Source organism: Elephas maximus, chromosome 1 (assembly GCF_024166365.1).
Source record: "Elephas maximus indicus isolate mEleMax1 chromosome 1, mEleMax1 primary haplotype, whole genome shotgun sequence".
Classification (NCBI taxonomy): Eukaryota; Metazoa; Chordata; class Mammalia; order Proboscidea; family Elephantidae; genus Elephas; species Elephas maximus.
Genome location: NC_064819.1, coordinates 208,688,677 through 208,706,983, shown reverse-complemented (window position 1 = coordinate 208,706,983; position 18,307 = coordinate 208,688,677). Strand labels below are relative to the sequence as shown.

General features: G+C 38.4%; 2 protein-coding genes and 1 long non-coding RNA gene across 17 annotated transcripts in view; 2 read left to right on the top strand and 1 right to left on the bottom strand.

The window, feature by feature from the left end:
• Window positions 1-4,573, top strand: part of REPS1 (RALBP1 associated Eps domain containing 1) — an 82,902-nt gene extending 78,329 nt beyond the window's left edge. For all 6 annotated transcript variants that reach the window (XM_049902277.1, XM_049902295.1, XM_049902286.1 and 3 more), the window contains 3 exons: window positions 215-363; window positions 1,121-1,226; window positions 4,307-4,573. In XM_049902277.1, the coding sequence (XP_049758234.1) occupies window positions 215-363; window positions 1,121-1,226; window positions 4,307-4,375 (324 nt within the window). In that variant the 3' untranslated portion in view covers window positions 4,376-4,573. The remainder of the gene's footprint in view (window positions 1-214; window positions 364-1,120; window positions 1,227-4,306) is intronic.
• A 1,333-nt stretch (window positions 4,574-5,906) lies between these two features.
• Window positions 5,907-17,446, top strand: LOC126086126 (uncharacterized). Of its 2 annotated transcripts, none has more exons than XR_007519416.1 (5): window positions 5,907-5,990; window positions 8,522-8,612; window positions 13,918-14,100; window positions 15,235-15,418; window positions 16,947-17,446. It is a non-coding gene; the product is annotated as an uncharacterized LOC126086126 (long non-coding RNA). The 2 variants fall into 2 exon arrangements; XR_007519417.1 differs by having other exon boundaries at window positions 16,914-17,446.
• The window catches only part of ECT2L (epithelial cell transforming 2 like), a 79,173-nt gene continuing 66,842 nt past the window's right edge, over window positions 5,977-18,307 (bottom strand). For 8 of the 9 annotated variants that reach the window (XM_049902164.1, XM_049902246.1, XM_049902183.1 and 5 more), the window contains 6 exons: window positions 17,115-17,188; window positions 16,870-17,026; window positions 16,103-16,168; window positions 14,329-14,417; window positions 8,552-8,724; window positions 5,977-7,008 (listed from right to left, as the gene is read on the bottom strand). In XM_049902164.1, the coding sequence (XP_049758121.1) occupies window positions 6,881-7,008; window positions 8,552-8,724; window positions 14,329-14,417; window positions 16,103-16,168; window positions 16,870-17,026; window positions 17,115-17,188 (687 nt within the window). In that variant the 3' untranslated portion in view covers window positions 5,977-6,880. The remainder of the gene's footprint in view (window positions 7,009-8,551; window positions 8,725-14,328; window positions 14,418-16,102; window positions 16,169-16,869; window positions 17,027-17,114; window positions 17,189-18,307) is intronic. The other variant, XM_049902194.1, reaches the window with a different exon arrangement.

The following is an 18,307-nucleotide window of genomic DNA, read 5'->3' as shown; positions in this document are numbered from 1 at the left end:
GCATTCATGATTTGATGTCAACCAGGACCATCCTTTCCCATTGTAATTTAAGTTAGCTGTTGCTACATATTTATAAATTGTTTCCAAGTAGGGAAAGTGGCTTTTAATTTTCAGAGAGCCAGCAGCTTAAAGAAAGCAAGTGATGTCAGAGTGCTGACTGACTGTGAAAGCCGCCAAGAAGTGCTCATTATAAGTGGAATTTCTTGTCTTCTAGAGCAAAGGCACAACACCGCTTGCTCCACCACCTAAACCTGTTCGAAGAAGATTAAAATCAGAAGATGAATTAAGGCCAGAAGTCGATGAACATACACAAAAGACAGGTGTCTTAGCTGCTGTTCTTGCCTCACAACCTTCTATTCCTAGGTAATCAAAGCGATTCCTAAACACATTTAATTACTAGGAGCAAAAAGCACAACTATTAAAAATGTCAAACTGAAAAGAATTATGATCAGACTAGTTTTTTAGTTAAGAAAAGGTCCTTAATTCTTCTTCTTTGAGATCTTTCTTGTTTATTAATAGAATTTTCTTTCCTTCTTTTCCCTACATTATTAAATTCAGTTCCAATTCCATTTTTACCCCCATCACAAGCCCTGAAGCACACTTTTTTTAAAGTTAATAGTGTGGTATAATACTGATACTTTTAACTATGGTTGTTCTAGACCAGGAGTGAGCCAGCCAAGGCTGATAAGCCAGACCTGGCCCATGGCCTGTTTTTGTATGGCCCCTGAGCTAAGAATAAGAATAGTTTTTACATTTTTGAAAAGAAGAAAGGAAAAACAAAGAACAAGACTATGCAACAGAGACCATATGGCCCACAAAGCCTGGCCGTTTATGGAAGAATTATTCTGATAATATGTTCTAGACTGTCTCTCTATTTAACTTAAACTAAGGTGAGTCTATAAAAGAAAACTAATTAAAACAATAACAACAATAATCTTAAGCTTCTGGAGCTTGGATACTTTTGACTGACCATTGAAACTGAACAAGCGAGGTTGAGCTATGTTAATAAGGAAAAAAATGCTCCTTCTACTTTCCATGTTTAGAAATAGATCCTGGAAGAATGGAGAGAATTTAAAGATAAGAAATGAAGGTTGTTTTTTTGCCTGCTTTATGTTCTCAGATCTGTTGGGAAAGATAAGAAAGCTATTCAGGCATCAATTAGACGAAATAAGGAAACCAACACAGTTTTGGCCAGATTGAATAGTGAATTGCAGCAACAGTTAAAGGTAATGTAATTTCTGAATTTTCCTTGGGAAATTCCATGAACTCAGAGAATCTCAGAGCTGAAGGGGAACTTAGAGATGATTTAACAATTCTCATGCTTGTATGAAAGTTTCCACATAGCTAGAGAAATGTGTGTTTAAATTTTTTATGAGTCTTTGAATTTTTTAGGATAAAAGCATTTTTTTTTTTTTTTTTTTTGCTGAATTCTGGCATGCATTGCTTTGTCCCACATCTATGTAAGGCATCACAGGAGACCCTGGGTGGGACAAATGTTAAGCACTCAACTACTAACCGAAAAGTTGGTGGTTCAAACCCACCCAGAGGCACCTCTGTAGAAAAGCCTGGTAACCTGCTTCCGAAAGGTCACACCCTTGAAACCCCTATGGAGCATAGTTGTATTCTGCAACACATGGGGTTGCGATGAGTCAGAATAGACTCCACGACAACTGGTTTTTGTTTTTATTTATTTATTTGTATAATGTTTGTCAGCTTTCATAAAGAAACCTGAAAGAGAAGAAATGTGACCTTAGGCACCTTGGAGATCACATGCATGGCTCTCTGAACTTTATTTAATGCTCAGAATATTTGACAACTGTTAGTTTACCCTTTCATCAAAGATAATTCAGATTCTATTAAAGGGACTTAACCAGATCTATGGAGCCCTGGTGGCACAATGGTTAAGAGCTTGGCTGCTAACCAAAAGGTCGAATCCACCAACCTCTCCTTGGAAACATTATGAGAAAGTTCTGCTCTATCCTGTAGGGTCACCATGAGGCAGAATCAACTCAAAGGCAACAAACAAGTTTGGTTTTGGTTTGTAAACGAATCTAAAGAAGAAGAGGGTGGAGGCAATTCAGATATTCTTACAGGTAGAAAAAGAAAAAAAGAGTCCTTAAATAGAAATAACGTTTATGGCAAGTATGTTTTCTGCAGGTGTATTATCATTTGGTATATCAGCCATCTAATATTTGAGAGGTACAGGCTTGTTTTTCCTACTTCCTGTCAACCATGAGGAAACCCCGGTGGCACAGTGATTAAGAGCTACAGCTGCTGACCAAAATGTCGGCAGTTTGAACCTACCAGGCACTCCTTGGAAACTGTATGGAGCAGTTCTGCTCTGTCCTGTAGGGTCGCTATGAGTCAGAATTGACTGGATGGCAATGGGTTTTTTTTAACAGGGTTAACCATGATTTCTTTGAATCCCTAAGAATAAAAATTACCCCCAGATTCACTTATGGTTCACCAACATTATTAAGCACTCATGTCTTATGAGCCAGTGCGTCTTAAACCTCAATGTGTACATAGATAGCCTGGAGTCATGTTACAATGCTTGTTCTGACTGAGTAGGCCCAGAGTGCAGCCAAGAATTCTGCATTTTTCAATACGCTTCCAGGTTATAGAGATGCGGCTGCTCTGTTGATGCCACTTTGAGAAGCAAGTTTATAAACCACAAAGATGACGGGAAAAGAGTCCATGGAAACATAAAGTGAACACACAGTTAGCTCCTTCCCATAACATCCTGTTCATACCCTCATCTAGCAGTGATCACCCTGTCCTGTCATTGCTATCTCTGTCCTACTAAACTGAACTCCTTGAGGGTGAACCACAATCATTTCTGTTCAGAGAGGCCATATTATGAATTGTCCAAATCAGGACACTTTTAAAAGAAAACAGGCAGGGGTGTACTAATAATTAGACCAAGACATCAGGCATAAACTGGGACTATCCTAGGTAAACGTACAGCCATCCTGTCTCTATCCTCAAAACCAAGCATGTGTTTTAAAAAAACCGAACCTATTGCCATCGAGTCAATTCCAACTCCTAGCGACCCTATAGGACAGAGTAGAAGTGCCCTATATGGTTCCCTAGGAGCACCTGGTGGATTTGAACTGCTGACCTTTTGGTTAGCAACCATAGCTCTTAACTACTATGCCACCAGGGTTTCCACCACATGTTTGGCATTCTGTAAATGTCTGTTGAATGAGTGATACTCTTGTTTAAATCTTTGATCAAAGGAAAAGGCATTTGTAGTTGTATGGTTATGAATTTGGTCCATCGGAAAGGAAGAATGCAAAACTAAGGGCAAGCTTTAGCTGGTGCCATGCCTTGAAGATGAAAAATTTGTTTGTGCATGTTTTTCTGAAGCACTATGGAAACCCATGGAAAGAAGTATAAAGGAACTGTTTTAAAAAAAAGTCACTCTTCTTTACTTCTGAGAACAGAAAATAGGAAGTCCGGTTCCAAATAGGAAGAGGTAATTCTGGTTAAAACTAGATACTATCGGTATGATAAAACCCAAAACCAAATCCGGTGCCATCGAGTTGATTCCAACTCATAGCGACCTATAGGACAGAGTAGAGCTGCCCCATAGAGTTTCCAAGAAGTGCCTGGTAGATCCAAACTGCTGACTTTTTGGTTAGCAGCCATAGCTCTTAACCACTGTGCCACCAGAGTTTCCATCTGTATGATAGAGAAGGAAAAAAGTAAATAGACTAGGATTTAGTGGTTATGTGAAGAAACTGCTCAAACTCAACAGCGATTAGAAACTCTCAGTGCAAGATGAATTTATTCTTTGTGAAACTGAAACCCAAAATGAGATGCAGGAGTTACTATTCGGATATAATCACAGGGAAAAGAATCTGTGTTAAGTGATTCATCGACACTTCACTTTGTGCAAAATCCATGCATTCATACATATCAATCGCCAGTATTGACTTTTCTATCCATTAGACAAAAAAAAAGCATTTTGCTACCCTGATTTATATAATAAGAAAAGGATTTTAATCATTAGGATCATATTTTAAATATTATGAATGCATAAAGAAGCTACCTTTCTAAAGTGAAGTTTCTTTTTAAAATAGGAACAGCTGTCCCCTATCAATCTTCGTAACCAATTTGAATTGTTTCCTTGAAGCGGGGCTGTTGTTACAGGCGCCTTCAGCGTTATGTACTTGGATTGAAGCGGGGCTGTTGTTACAGGCGCCTTCAGCGTTATCTACTTGGGTTGAAGCGGGGCTGTTGTTACAGGCGCCTTCAGCGTCATCTACTTGGATATGTAACTTGGCCTTTGTATCTTTTCCAGGATGTTCTTGAGGAGAGAATTTCCCTGGAAGTTCAACTGGAACAACTTCGACCGTTCTCTCACCTATAAGCCAGTTGCCGTTAACTGTGAACATACCCATTTTTAAGCGGTTTTGGGTCCAAAGCCAATTTGAAGACCCAGACATTCAGCTCACTGCTTAATTCAACATTAAATTTATGATTCTGTTTTGCCCTATATGTTCACCATTGTATGGAAGTATCTTTTATTTTTTGATTTCAACAATAAAAGGGTCAGGATGATTTTTTCTGGAGGGTGTATTGTGTTTGTTGGTAGACTGCTATTCTGTAGCATTAAGAATACCTTGGTCCGCTGTACTTACATGGCCAAGTCCTCACTCTGATTTGATTTACAGGACGGGCTTCTCATTTACTTTTCAAGTGCAGACTGAAAAATCTTTGTGAAAGGAAAACCCAATAAAATTAACTGTGAATTTGTTCTCTTTTAGGTTTAATATTTTACATATAGCATCTCTATTTGTTCTGTACAAATCTTTAAAATGAATTTCCTATTTAACTTCTGAATTGAAAGAACTATCCTGGATAAGGCATTCTTCTCCCACAAGCTAATTACTAGAAAAGTCTTCCTCTCTGCAGTAATGACTAGTCTCCAGGAGTCACGTGGTGCTTTCAGATTTCTCTATCAGCTCCCAGAACCCAGTGCCGTCAAGTCGATTCCGACTCATAGCGACCCTATAGGACAGAGTAGAACTGCCCCATAGAGTTTCCAAGGAGCGCCTGGTGGATTCGAACTGCCAGCCCTTTGGTTAGCAGCCACAGCACTTAACCACTATGCCACCAGGGTTTCCTCGATCAGCTTGGGGACTAGATTTCATATTTTCCTTGTGAAAACTTGATCAATTTCACCAGTGTCTGAAAGTGTTTATGTGAGATTTTAACTTAGCAGCAGTCGTATAAATTATGAGGTAACTATGAAAACAGGCCTTTCTTAATTGTCCCCTGGAGGGGAAGGGAAGGTGTGGAACCACAACACAGGTACTGTCCACTTGAAAACATCACTGCTTTTTTTGCATGATTTATACACTTATCTTTATTTAAAGTTTATGCCCCTCAGTCTTTACAGAGATTATTTGCAAGTAATACATTTTAAACTTACAAGGACATTAACTATTTACCAAATAAATGGAAATTCCTCAAGATTTCTAGTTCGCCCTCAGCTGCCTAGTCACCATCCCTTTGCCGTATAGTCAGCTGTTTCCTGTTAACAGAGCTCCTGGAGCGTGTCCTGTTCAGGGTGATACACAGCCTTAGGGTTTGTTGTGTGTTACACCATATATACCTTTTGATCACATATGTAAATTTGCATTCATTGCTGACTAACAGTAAATATTCCGTTCAGTGGCGTACTCTGTGGGATGTAGATGTTAAACTGCAGAATATATCTTAACAGAATCAGAACTAGCAATTATGTGATTTTTACACTAATGAAACAGCACAATATTTTAAATTTTGAACATTTTTTAACAAGAGTTTAAATTTTTAAAATTTCGAAGGAATTTGTGTTTCATTGTTGGAAGAAGAAAATGTTTAAGTAGCCTAGATTGGACCAGTACTTTCTATTACCTTAAACAAGAACATGGAGCAGAAAGGAAACTGACATCCTAAAGCTTCCAAGATGAATTTTGCTTTCATCGAGCATTGACTAGGTAAGGATATTACTGCCACATGCAGCAGCTACAGTTTCAAGTGGTCAACAGGTTATGACTTCAATTTGTTAAAATAATCAAATGAAGGCTTTAAAAACTGAGAAAACTACTTAACACTATCTTACTGTGTCCTCTCTTTTAAAACAGAACTCTTTTAATTTTTTCATTTTTATTTCACTGATTTCCATTACAATCAAGTTTTGCTGGATTTCCTTTTTCTTTTTTTTCCAATTCTAATTTAATAATGTCACAGATATTTTTAAAGCTTATTTGGAAGGTCTAAGAATTCAGTTTCCCAACAAAAAGCGTTTTAAAGTTACGGAAAACTTTTGAGTACTTTGTGCATGGCGGTATTTTTTTAATGTTCTCTAAAAGAGTACATTCATCCTAAGGCTATGTATGGTAAGGTTTTGAGTAAATAAACTGCCGTTTATATTTCTTAAAAATATTTTTTAAGTCAGTAATTGTTTAATGAAAAAGATAATCACCAAAAAATTAAAATATTTCTCTAGACTGGTCATTTAAGAAACAACTTTCATTCTGATTTTATTTTTCACTAATCATAAAGCAAAACTATAAACACAATATGCTTGCTGTGTCTTAGGATTAGTCAGTCCAATGACTCTAAATAATATTGTCCAGGAAAAATAACTGCCAAGGAAAGTGATTCAAATTTTTGGACTCAAAGTGTTCTTCTTGTGCAGTCCACATAACTGAGCATAGGATGATTAAAAGTTGGAGAGGACTGCATCGAGCATCCTAGTTCACCCTCCTGTCATCCATGACAAATACTCATTCTGCCTTTGACTGGATTTTCCAGAACAGAAAGAACATGTTGTCTGTCTTTGCCAGGGGGATTTGTTACCCTGACGTTTCCTTTAACTCCAGTCTCACTTCTCCACACTACTTTTGATTGTGTTTTGGAGTACTGACAGCCATAGGAATTTATCCTCCTCAGCTTCTGTAGCACAAATCCATCCGTGTTTTGGACCTTGCAGAATAAATGCGTTCTTGGTATCTGTAAAAATATTTGAGGTAGATTAATCTTTGCTGGTAACAAAAGAAAAGGGGAAAATGTTTTAAAATTCTTGAAAATATATTTTAAAATTTTTTAAACTAAAAATAGAGATTCAAAACAAATATAAATCCAGGTTAGAATATAACTTCCTGAAATTACTGAATAATTCAAATATGCCGTAATCTAAAATAATCTTGTGTTTATATTATAAATTATTGAGCAATTATTTTTAATTTTTATTCACAGTGGCTGCAACAATGGGCTCAAGTATAACAATTGTGAGGATGGTGCAGGACTGGGCAGTGTTTTGTTCTGTTGTTTTGAGTTGTTATGAGCCAGAACCGACTCAATGGCACATAACAACAAATGAGATAGATGATGTAATGTTCTTTAATTTCTAGTTCTCAGCGTCTCCAAAAGGAACTGGAACTAGGAAAAGTTTTTACTAGTAGTTATTGGAGATGAAGATACTAAGAGCTAGACTGAGACTACTTTGGTGTGAGGGCCAACAACAGAATTAAGCCAACTATTTGGCTGATTGCCTAGCATCTATTAGGTTACATAACCATGCTTTGACATCGGCAGAGCTGATTACAGTGGGAGAAGAGGTGAAAGGAAGCACGCTTCATAAAGTCTTTAAGCATACCCAGTACTTAACAGGGGTAACACCGTTTTTACCTGAGTTTGACTTCTAGGTGGTATTACTAATTCCCTGAGCTTGGTATTCGTTTCTTTCTCAGAGTCAGATTTTAAATGGGGCTGAAGCTAGTGGGAAGCAGCCTTTTTTTTAGGTTAGTTCCTTCTCTGAGATCTTGGTTCCAGCTTTAACCTTAAGTCTTGCCTTCACATGCAATGAAAAACACTGGAATGAGAGATGTGACACTCAGATTGTCTGGCCTAACAGACAGAGACAGAGATATGGATCCTTTTAAGCTTGGAAAATAAGAGTGTAAGATAATAACCAAAAATAGGCAAGTAGGTTTAAGTAGGATTTCTTTCTGTAACAAGCGAAATTTATATTTAAGTGATTATAAATGAAATTTTTGAGTTATTAAACATCCTTTGCAAATCTGTTAATTCCTTTATAGAAAAACTCCCAATTTAAATATGAACTTAATTAAGGAAGAAAAGGTATAGTTAGATCTTTAATAATCAGTCCTAGTAGAATGAAAAAATAAAAGTCTGAAGTAGTGCTTCAAGGCTGTAATACCCAGAGGCAGCATACATTAGTGGTTTAGAGCTCCAGCTCTCATTTTGAACTACTTCAAAGAACTCGTGATGATGTGGGGTCATGCCTACCTTTGTAATTTTCAAAAGCTGTTTTCCTAATGTTGAGGGTGTGTGTCTGATAATACCAGTAATCCTTTCTTTTGCTATTTCAGAGGTAGCCGAAAGTTTACATTGTGTAATGTAATCCTAATACTTTGGGAATTATTTGCAAACTGGCAATTATAATTACAGTCCTTCTCTACTTTAATAGCTAATGAGTTTTATATAATATAGCTTTCTAAAGGTATCTCTTGGAAGGAAAAAATATATATACATTTGGAATCTGGAATATCTCCTACAAGCAACCTATGCAGGGCCACTGATGCAATGAACCGGTAGGTTGTTTTTGATGTCCTTTCAAATGGAGTATGAGACGTGCCCCGACTGGAAACCAGCAGTGCGTCGTTGAAGAGGAAAAGGCTGAGATCGTGGATGTGTTCATAGCGCCTGTGTGAAAATGGAGAGAGGGCAGTTTTAATAAACACATAACATGCTTTCCTACCTGATTAAAAAATTAACCACCTATAAATTGATAAGTCAATAGTCAAGGCTTTTTTCCCACCACAGACCTATTGAATGGCTCAATGTAGTCCTCAGTCTAATTTTCCTTCCAATGGGATTAGTGCCCCCTCTGCCTCAGGCCTGTATTGTGGCCCATCAAGGTTCTTGATGGAATGGTTTGAGCTTGTCCATTGAACAAGTATTTCATAATCCCACTGTCTGAACAATGTTGCAGTAAACATTCTTTTCATATAAACAAATTCCATACGTATGTCCCTATTAGAATGCTCAAGAGTAGGATTGATTGGTCAAAGGATCAGTGTATTTTTATCAGAGGATTCTAGGTGGTTCTCTATAGTGACTGATGTAATTTGCGTTTATAATTCTCTTTATATGAGAATGTCTCTGACTTGTGCAAATGTTAATGTGCACCTGAGTTACGTGGAGATTTTGTTAAAATGCAAGTTCTGGTTTAGTAGAGCTGGGGTGGTCTCATAGTTTGCATTTTTAACAAGCTCCCAGGTGATACCGGTACTGCTGATATGTAGACCGCACTTTGACCAGCGAGGCACCTGAGTCATTTAGTAGTTACAACTGTGCCTAAGAACTAGGGAAGGATTGGATCAGGGAGTTAAACGATTTTACGGGGTACTCTCGGTTCAACTGTCTGGAAGTGTTAGGTTATCCACATGTCAGGTGTGTAGATAAACAGAAATGCAGTGTTCACCGACCACTAGAGCCTACTCTTCTTTCAAACATTTCCTTCCCTTACCTAAGCCTCTGTGATTATGATTTAAGCTGGAGGGAATGGAGTGCTTCACATTTACTGATATTTTGATATACTGAAAGAAATAATGTAATAGATCAAGCTGGTAGGTTGTTTTCAAAACAATGGAGTGACGAGAACTAAGGATGAGGAAGAGAGGAAGTGAGGAATGTGGGTGCATTTTAGACCTGTGTGTGATGGGCTATATGTGGTAAATGGCCAGCTTTAAATGGCTAAAAAAAAACCATATTCTTGCCCTTTCTTCTTCTTGTTGAGGGGGCCAGTATTTTTACCATATTACTGAAAGAACAATTACTTCTTTTTCAGTTTAAAAAAATGTTTAAGGCTGTAATGAAACCTTGGTGTGTTACCTGAAATATCAGGGTGTGTGCCTAGAGGATGCTTTGAAGACATGGTTTTGAAAGGATTTGCTATAGTAAATAGCTGTTCATTTTTTCCCTTCGTAAGGGGTAAATGAAAGAGAATTCTGGTTTTGTAACCCACTTGGAACAGGTAGGTGGTTGGTCTAGGGAAAGGAAGGAGCAGGCTTCAAGCTTAGAGCTGAAGTCCCTTGTAATCTGAGGACATGAGTGAGAGAAAGATAAACACACAAAGAGGTTATTATTATTTCAATCTGATTATGAGTATATATATGTATGTGTCACTCATTATATATATATCACGTATATACATATGTATAATGAGAGAAAGAGACTCCTGAAGTGGAAACTAGGGATCCTAGTAAACCCAGACCCAGTGCCGTCGAGTCAATTCCGACTCATAGCAACCCTATAGGACAGGGTTGCCCCACAGAGTTTCCAAGGAGCACCTGGCGGATTCAAACTGCTGACCCTTTGGTTAGCAGCCGTAGCGATTAACCACTACGTCACCAGGGTTTCCAGGGATCCTAGTAGTGTTTCAGAAAGCCTCTGTTCATGAAGAAGTAACGCTCAGGGTAGAACTTGGATAGGGTTTCTTTGCTGATTTACAAATAGGTTTGATGACTCAGCAAAATGAAACAGATCTAAACCAAATCTGTTGCCATTGGGTCGATTTCGACTCATAGCAACCCTATAGGACAGAGTAGAACTGCCTATAGACTTTCCAAGGAGCGCCTGGTGGATTCGAACTGCTGACTTTTTGGTTAGCAGCTGTAGCTCTTAACCACTACGATACCAGGGTTTCCAGAACAGATCTACTCTTGTTTAAATTCTTAACTGCATTCTGGATGTGTTTTTGTGGTGGTTTATTGCATTAGCTTGCCCAAGAGACATAAAGGCCCAACTTCTATAAATACATAAATCTTTAAAAGGAGTTTTAAGGACACAAGCATTGTCATAGACAATAGTAGGCCATTGGTCCTCCTGAGCTAAATCTCTGCCACCTAGCCCCCATATAGCCACACTGACTGAGGGATCATAGCAGGTTTTTGGATCCCTGGGATAAGAGTCAATTCAGACCTCCAAATGGTTAGAATAAAAAAACCTAGGGATAAACCTAACTGGGAATGTAAAAGACTTATACAAGGAAAACTATAAAACACTACTCTAAGAAACTAAAAGAGATCTACATAAATGGAAAAACATTCCATGCTCAGGGATTGGAAGATTTAACATAGTGAAAATGTCAGTACTTCCCAAAGCCATCTATAGATACAATGCAATCCCAATCCAAATCCCAACAACGTTCTTTCATGAAATAGAAAAACTAATCTCCAACTTTATATGGAAAGAAAGGAGGCCCTGAATAGCTAAAGCAATATTGAAAAACAAAGGAGGCATCATACTTCCCAGTCTCAAAACTTGCTATACACGCACGGTAATCAAAACAGCCTGATATTTGGTTCAGTGACAGACTAGACCAAGGGAATAGAATTAAGAATCCAGGAGTAAATTCATCTGTCTATGGGTAGCTGATCTTTGACAAAGCGTCAAGTTTTATTCAATGGAGAAGAAACAGGCTCTTTAACAAACGGTGCTGACAAAACAATACGCATTTGCAGAAAAACGTAACAGGATCCATACCTCACGCCATACACAGAAACTAACCCAAAATGGATCACATACCTAAGCACTAAAGCTAAAACTATAAAGTTCCTGGAAGATAACATAGGAACAAAACTAGGGGACCTAATTTTCGGCATAAATAGTGCATCAAACCAGTGCTTGGACCTGTCTGAACCAGTTCAGTCATGGCCTACATAGCAAAACAGGAATAGACCCTAATGTTTACAATTTGGGTGATTAGCCTCGGTAGCCAGAACAGGAAAAATGACTGGTTGAAGCCCTGAAATGGGAGACTTGGAAAAGGCATAGTGATCCCTTTCAGGAGCCTGATACGTGAAATCGTATTATTGGCAGGGCTGTGGAGAGCGACACACATCCAAAGTAGCGTGGTTGGCTACCATCTTTGGGTTTCCAACTGTGTCCAAAATCCCATGGGCAAGAAATTTGGTTGCTATGCCATGCATATGCTGCCTTTGCCTTCTAAAAGGGAGAATAAGTTTCTAGCAGGGCTTTGATCGTACTTTTTCCCGTTCGGTTATCATTACCGTTCACCCAAATTTTTAAAAGTTCAAGTCTGCTCTGCTGAGGCTTCCTCAGCCATGACTGAGCCATGGAGAACCAGTTCAAAGCTCTGTATCAAACAGAATTAAAAATGCACAAATGACAGAAGGTAAATTACATAACTGGGACCTCCTAAAAATTAAATACTTATGCTCTTCAAAAGACTTTGGTCTGGTGAGTTTATTACGAGGAAGGCTCAGTTCTTTCCACCAGCTGATCTGAGCAGTGAGTGGATAGAGCAGTGCATGTACACTGAAGCCTGGTTTGAATTCTAAATCAGCACTTAGTCCCTGGTGGCGCAGTGGTTAAGCATTCGGCTGCTAAAGGAGAGGTTTGCAGTTCAAACCTATCATGGGCTCCATGGGAGAGAAGACCTGGTGATCTGTTCCCATAAAGATAATAACGTGGGAAACCTTATGGGGCAATTCTACTCTGCCCTACAGGGTCACTGAGTCGGATTGGACTCAAGGGCATACAACAACACTTAGTTCTGTGACCTCGGGCAATTTATTTCAGCCCAGATTCCTCATCCGTAATAACATGGCTCCTGTCCTCCCTGCCTCACCAAGTGATTGTAATGATTACTTCAAATGAGAGGAGTTAAAATATAGGGTAAGCTGTAAAGCCTTATACGCATGTGAGTCAGCACTGTATGTGTAAATATAAGTAGAGTAAGTTTCTAAGTAGAAATTCCTGATGGAAATGATAGGAATGTCATTTCTTGGATATTACATGTTTTTCTAAAACAACAGAAAGCAAGGTTGCAGGCTAAATATTCTATGTGACATCTTTTAGAATATGAGCCTGTTTTGCATTTACTTAATTTCAAATATGAATATAAAGTTACATTAATATCTATTGCTTGGCAAATCATTGAGAAGGTACCTATTCAAATAAAAATGTACTTTGTAATTAGAGAGTAAGAAAATTTAGCATTCCGCCATTAGTCTCAGAGCCTCAGATGTACTCTCTTGTCCAAATACAGAAGTCTGAATTCTAGTAATAAAAATTGGAGCAATCCCTAGCAGTTTGGAATTGCTGGTTTGGTAACTAGTTGTCCTCATCATTATAGCTTTTTTCCTATTTCTACTGAAAAAACTAAACAAGACATGGTGACAATGGGAAAACTGATCACAATTATGTGATTTGATTTTCATTTAAGAATCATTCAGGTAGGGTAGGGAGATGGGGCTGATTTCTTTCTCCTACCCCCCTGCCCTGTGCCTTTGGGAAACATTCCTAGAAATGTTTCATTGAAGTAACAGAAAAAATCAATTTGTATTTTTGCTATTGAACTTAAAGGAGTTAATTCCACTCCATTTGGTTGCTATTTGTTGAGTCATTATCTTTGTCATTAATATGGAGAACATAAGTTGACAAATGGTCTTCTAAAGCAAGGGTCAGCACACTATGGCTCACTGCCTGTTTTTGTAAATAAAGTTTTATTGGAACACAGTCATGCCAGTTCATTTATGTACGGTATTGTTTAGGAATATATTTTTTGTTATGTACTGTACTGCTTATGTAGCTGCTTTTGCACTACAATGGCAAAGTCGAGTAGTTACCACAGAGATCATTTAGCCCACAAAACCTAAAATATTTACTATCTGACTCTACAGAAAAATTTCCCCACCATTGTTTTAAAGGAAAAAGGGGGATATAGCTTATGGAAATCGACACTTTTCCAACTTTCGTTTCCTATACTACTTACTATGAGCACTGTGCATACTACATACGGTGGGGTAATTTTTAATCCTGACCTCAGTAACTATCTGAAGATAATGAAATAGTCTCTATTTCTTACAGTTGAACAAATCATTGGTGTGAGATCCCATGATGCTTGGGTTTTTCCTCAGTAGGAAGGTGACCAACCTTCAGAATTTCTGCTTCTGTGGAGACAATTTACTTTCTCCCATCCTACCCAGAAGCTGCCTACAATGAGAGTAAGGCAATGAAGAACTGTACATCATCTCAGAAGCGTGCATTTAGGTGTGTGTGGGGCAGGGGGTGAGGGAAGGGATGTAACTTTTCAATTCAATACAAACATTTATTGTAAGCCTTACATATGCCAGACATTGTACTGGATGTCAGCCATACAAGGTGAATAAGACATCCCAACACAACCCAATGCCATCGAGTCAATTCCGACTCATAGCATAAGACATAGTCACCCTCTTTTAGGGAGCTCACAGCCTTAGGAGAGTTGCTGATTTTTACCTTAAAGAGAAAATTATTTCCTCATCAGAGCAGTGAAGTTGAGCTACATCTTGAACCCTAATCAGATATCTGTTTACTTCCGACAGAGTCTATGAAATCAAAAACAAAATGAGAAACATAGATAAATTTAAAATAAAATTAAAAAAAAAAAAAGTCCCACTACTACAGAACCATTTTATATCCCAGTATATGGAATTGTTGACTAGCACTCAGTTCATTCCAAGAAAGTGAGTGTTTTCATTGTTAAAGTGAATGCTTTCGTTGTTTCATTCCTTAGAAAGATCACAGAACTTACAATGAAAACTATTTGAAGATGTCTAATTTTCAAAACTATTTAAATTCTTGTTTTATTTATAAATGCATTCCTAATAGCAAAAACAAAATGTGGGGGGAGGGGGGACAGTAAGGAGGATCCGTCAAGAAAGGAAGTGAATAGATTTGTACAGATTAAGAAGGCAGGCGCTTGTCCTGATGGAGGCCATGGAAAATGCTGCTTGGTGTGAAAAGTGATGCAGAGAGAGAAGTGCGGGCTACAAGTTCTGTGGGCTCCGTTAGTTCCAAGAATTTGGCCTTTTTGCAATCCAACCAACTGTACTTCTCCTTCCCTACCAAAATATGCAGATATAAATTGTGACAAAACTCTATCTTGCTTCCTAAATTTGACCAAATAAAAATAGTATCTTCAATTGATGTTTTCATTCAATATAATTCATATGTTGAGCTCTTACTATGTGTCAGACCCTGAGTTAGGTGTGGGACTAGAAGACGTAGCTCATACCTAATGGAGCCACTAAGTTAGGTGTGGGAATAGAAGACGGGTAAGCATAGCTCATACATGCTGGAGCTCACAGTCTTGTGAACAAATGATTGCGATAAAATGTGACAGGGATGTTCACGATGTTGCAGAACACCTGGGAAGGAGCAGCTCACAGCTGGATATATTGGAGGAAACTTTACAAAGACGATGGTAATTGAACTGGACTTTTAAAGGATGACTAGATCACATGGAGCAGGAAAGGAAGGCAGTTTGAGAGAAGGAAGAGTATGAGCAAAACACAAAGGTGTGAAAAGAGGCTAACATTGGAGAATGGTGAGTAGATCTGTGTGGTGTGGGCATAAGGTGGTAGGGAAATCAGAAAGCTTAATAGGTAGGGTGGGGCCTGATAGTATTCTGTTAACAACAGATAGCCAACAGAGGACTTCTAAAATTTTGGATATCCTCAGCTTGCAAATTCTTGTGCCAGGTACTATGCGGGGAGACAGCAAACAAGTAGAGGACATAGCCCCTTTCCTCAAAGGGGGGCATGATCCTAGTAATACCAAGTAAGGAGCTACCAGTTACCACCAAGTCGACCAGGACTCATGGTGACCCCATGTGTATCAGAGTAGAACTGTGCTCCATCGAGTTTTCAATGGCTGATTTTTCAGAAGGAGATCACCAGGCCTTTCTCCTGAGGTGCCTCTGGATGGACTCAAACCACTACTCTTTCAGTTAACAGCCTAGGGCATTAATGTTTGGGCCACCCAGGGACTCCTAGCAAGGAACTAAGACAGCAGAAAAGTGATGGGATGAAAAGCAATGAGGTGAAGCCCAATTGTGCCTCTTCCTAGACAGCATTCTTACAGATAACAAGGATGTGATATGTGAGAGCTTGGCAGCACCTGGCCCGCAAGCAAGCAGTGAGCAAATGTGAGCTGAACCTGAATCTCCTTTTGCCAATGTTAATGTCATGTTCATGAGCAGGGGGTTTAGCAAGTGCATCAGAATACGTACAGGGCACCCCCAGATGGTTCTCTGTATGTCTGACAGCTGGTCTTTCTGATTGATGTTTTGCTTCACCTAGAAAGTAAAGTGATTTTAGGTAAACTAAAATTGTAAAATTTTTATACAGAGAAGAAATTGATTAAAATATTTTATGGTACTTGATGTATGTCTTGGTATTCTCATAAACTATAATAAAAATCTCAATTTTCTATACCCCATGTTTTAAAACAAAGAGGCAAGCAACAAGATTGTATTCAATGAAGCATCTTCTGGGCGTAGTGAGAACTCAGTTTACATTCAGGCCAGACTCCTGACATAATACACATGACAGTGATGATATATGTTCAGGGTGTTAGTGCTACACTCCAAAATGCTGAATTCTCTCTTGGAGAGTCCCTATGTTCAGAGTACTTACTGAGGTAGGCCAGCTAATAAATACATTAAAAAGTATTTTTGGAATCAAAGGATTTGACTTTTTTTTTCCTTAGTTATCCGGAAAAATCAGTTTAAATACCCTATTCTTCAAACTTTCACATAAACAAAGCTTTTATTGTCTAGGTATCTTAAAACATTTAGTCTTATGATGTTTGGCTTAGAATAAATACCGTTAGTACTCAAAATCGCTGAACACAACTTTGATTTAGCATGAAAAGGATGAAAGACTGTTTGAAGGAAAGACCACCACCAGAAGAGGAGAAGGTATTTCAGGATCTTTAAGAGTACTACAAAAGTATCGTAACATTTTTAAAGGACACAGATTCTTATCAGCCACCAACCTGATCTATATAGCCTTTATATTGTTTGATTTGGTCAATTGCAGTGGTCAGATCCTCACGGTCAATGTGTTCTGCAGGAGTATGAAGCCTCAGAGCGTAGAGAAGATGAATATATTCTTCAAACCTTCGGGAGGGGTACAAAAGCAGCTCAGGCAGGCTGTACAAGGCACAGAGAAAGGCAAAGAGAAGATCAAGGAATGCCCTGTCTTTGGGGAGCCCCTGCTGAGCCCTCCTTCTGATCTTACCTCAGCATTTTGGTAATAATGGTCTTATCATGCCTCTTCAGGAAAGCTCGGAATGCTGGTATCATTTCTCGGCACTAAAAGGTGAGCATTACATCATCAAAACTTTGTCCTATGAGACCACTGTGAAGTCTTCTGTTCCACCAGGCAAGCATGACCTATGGAACACTCAAAGCAAAAGGGCAATATCTGTATCTAACCAGTCCAAGTTTTATTAGTGCTATTGAGGTCTTACTAATAAATTAGGTATAGTGTATTAATCGTACCATTAAAAATAAAAGTTGCCGTTGAGTCGATTCCAACTCACGGTGACCCCATGTGTGTCAGAATAGAACTGTGACCCATAGAGTTTTCAATGGCTGATTTTTTAGAAGTAGATAGCCAGGTCTTTCTTTCAAGGCACTTCTGGATGGGCTCGAACCTCCAACCTTTGGGTTAAACTTTTGCATCCAGGGACTTTAGTAGACCTAACCATATTCGTTAAACTTAATCAGCATAGACAAATGAGAACAAAATTTGCAACCAGATAGGCCTGCATTATAATTAAGATTGTGTGACCTTGTCAAGTTACTTAACTTCTCTGAGCCTCAGCTTTCTCATCTGAAAAAAGGGTATCGTACCTAACTTACAAAAGTATGGTGAGAAAAAATTCTATACATAAAGTGCCTGTCACGAAAAAAAAATTTTTTTTTTTTTTTTCATGTAGTAAGTATTATTTCCTTACGATAAGAGATTGGGAACTCTGGTGGGGTAGTGGTTAAGTGCTACAGCCGCTAACCAAAGGGGTGGCAGTTCAAATCTGCCAGGCGCTCCTTGGAAACTCTGTGGGGCAGTTCTACTCTGTCCTATAGGGTCACTATGAGTCGGAATCGACTCGATGGTAATGGATTTTTCCGGGGGGAAAGAGATTATGAATAGCCTTCACTTTTAATACTACTGTTAATCATATTTTCCATACTAGCATTATAAAGGTGCTACACTGTATATAATATCTGCTTTTAAATTTATTCATTCATCACCATTAGAGCACCCAAGAAGTAGCTTCCTTTTACTCAGAAAAGATACATGCCTAAAAGATGTCAGTAATGCTAATTCCCAGAAATCAAGTATTCACTGATTTCAGTAATGTCAATAAAGCAAAACAACAATGTCAATAGATAACATTTATTGAGAGCTTACATGCACATCCTATGCTA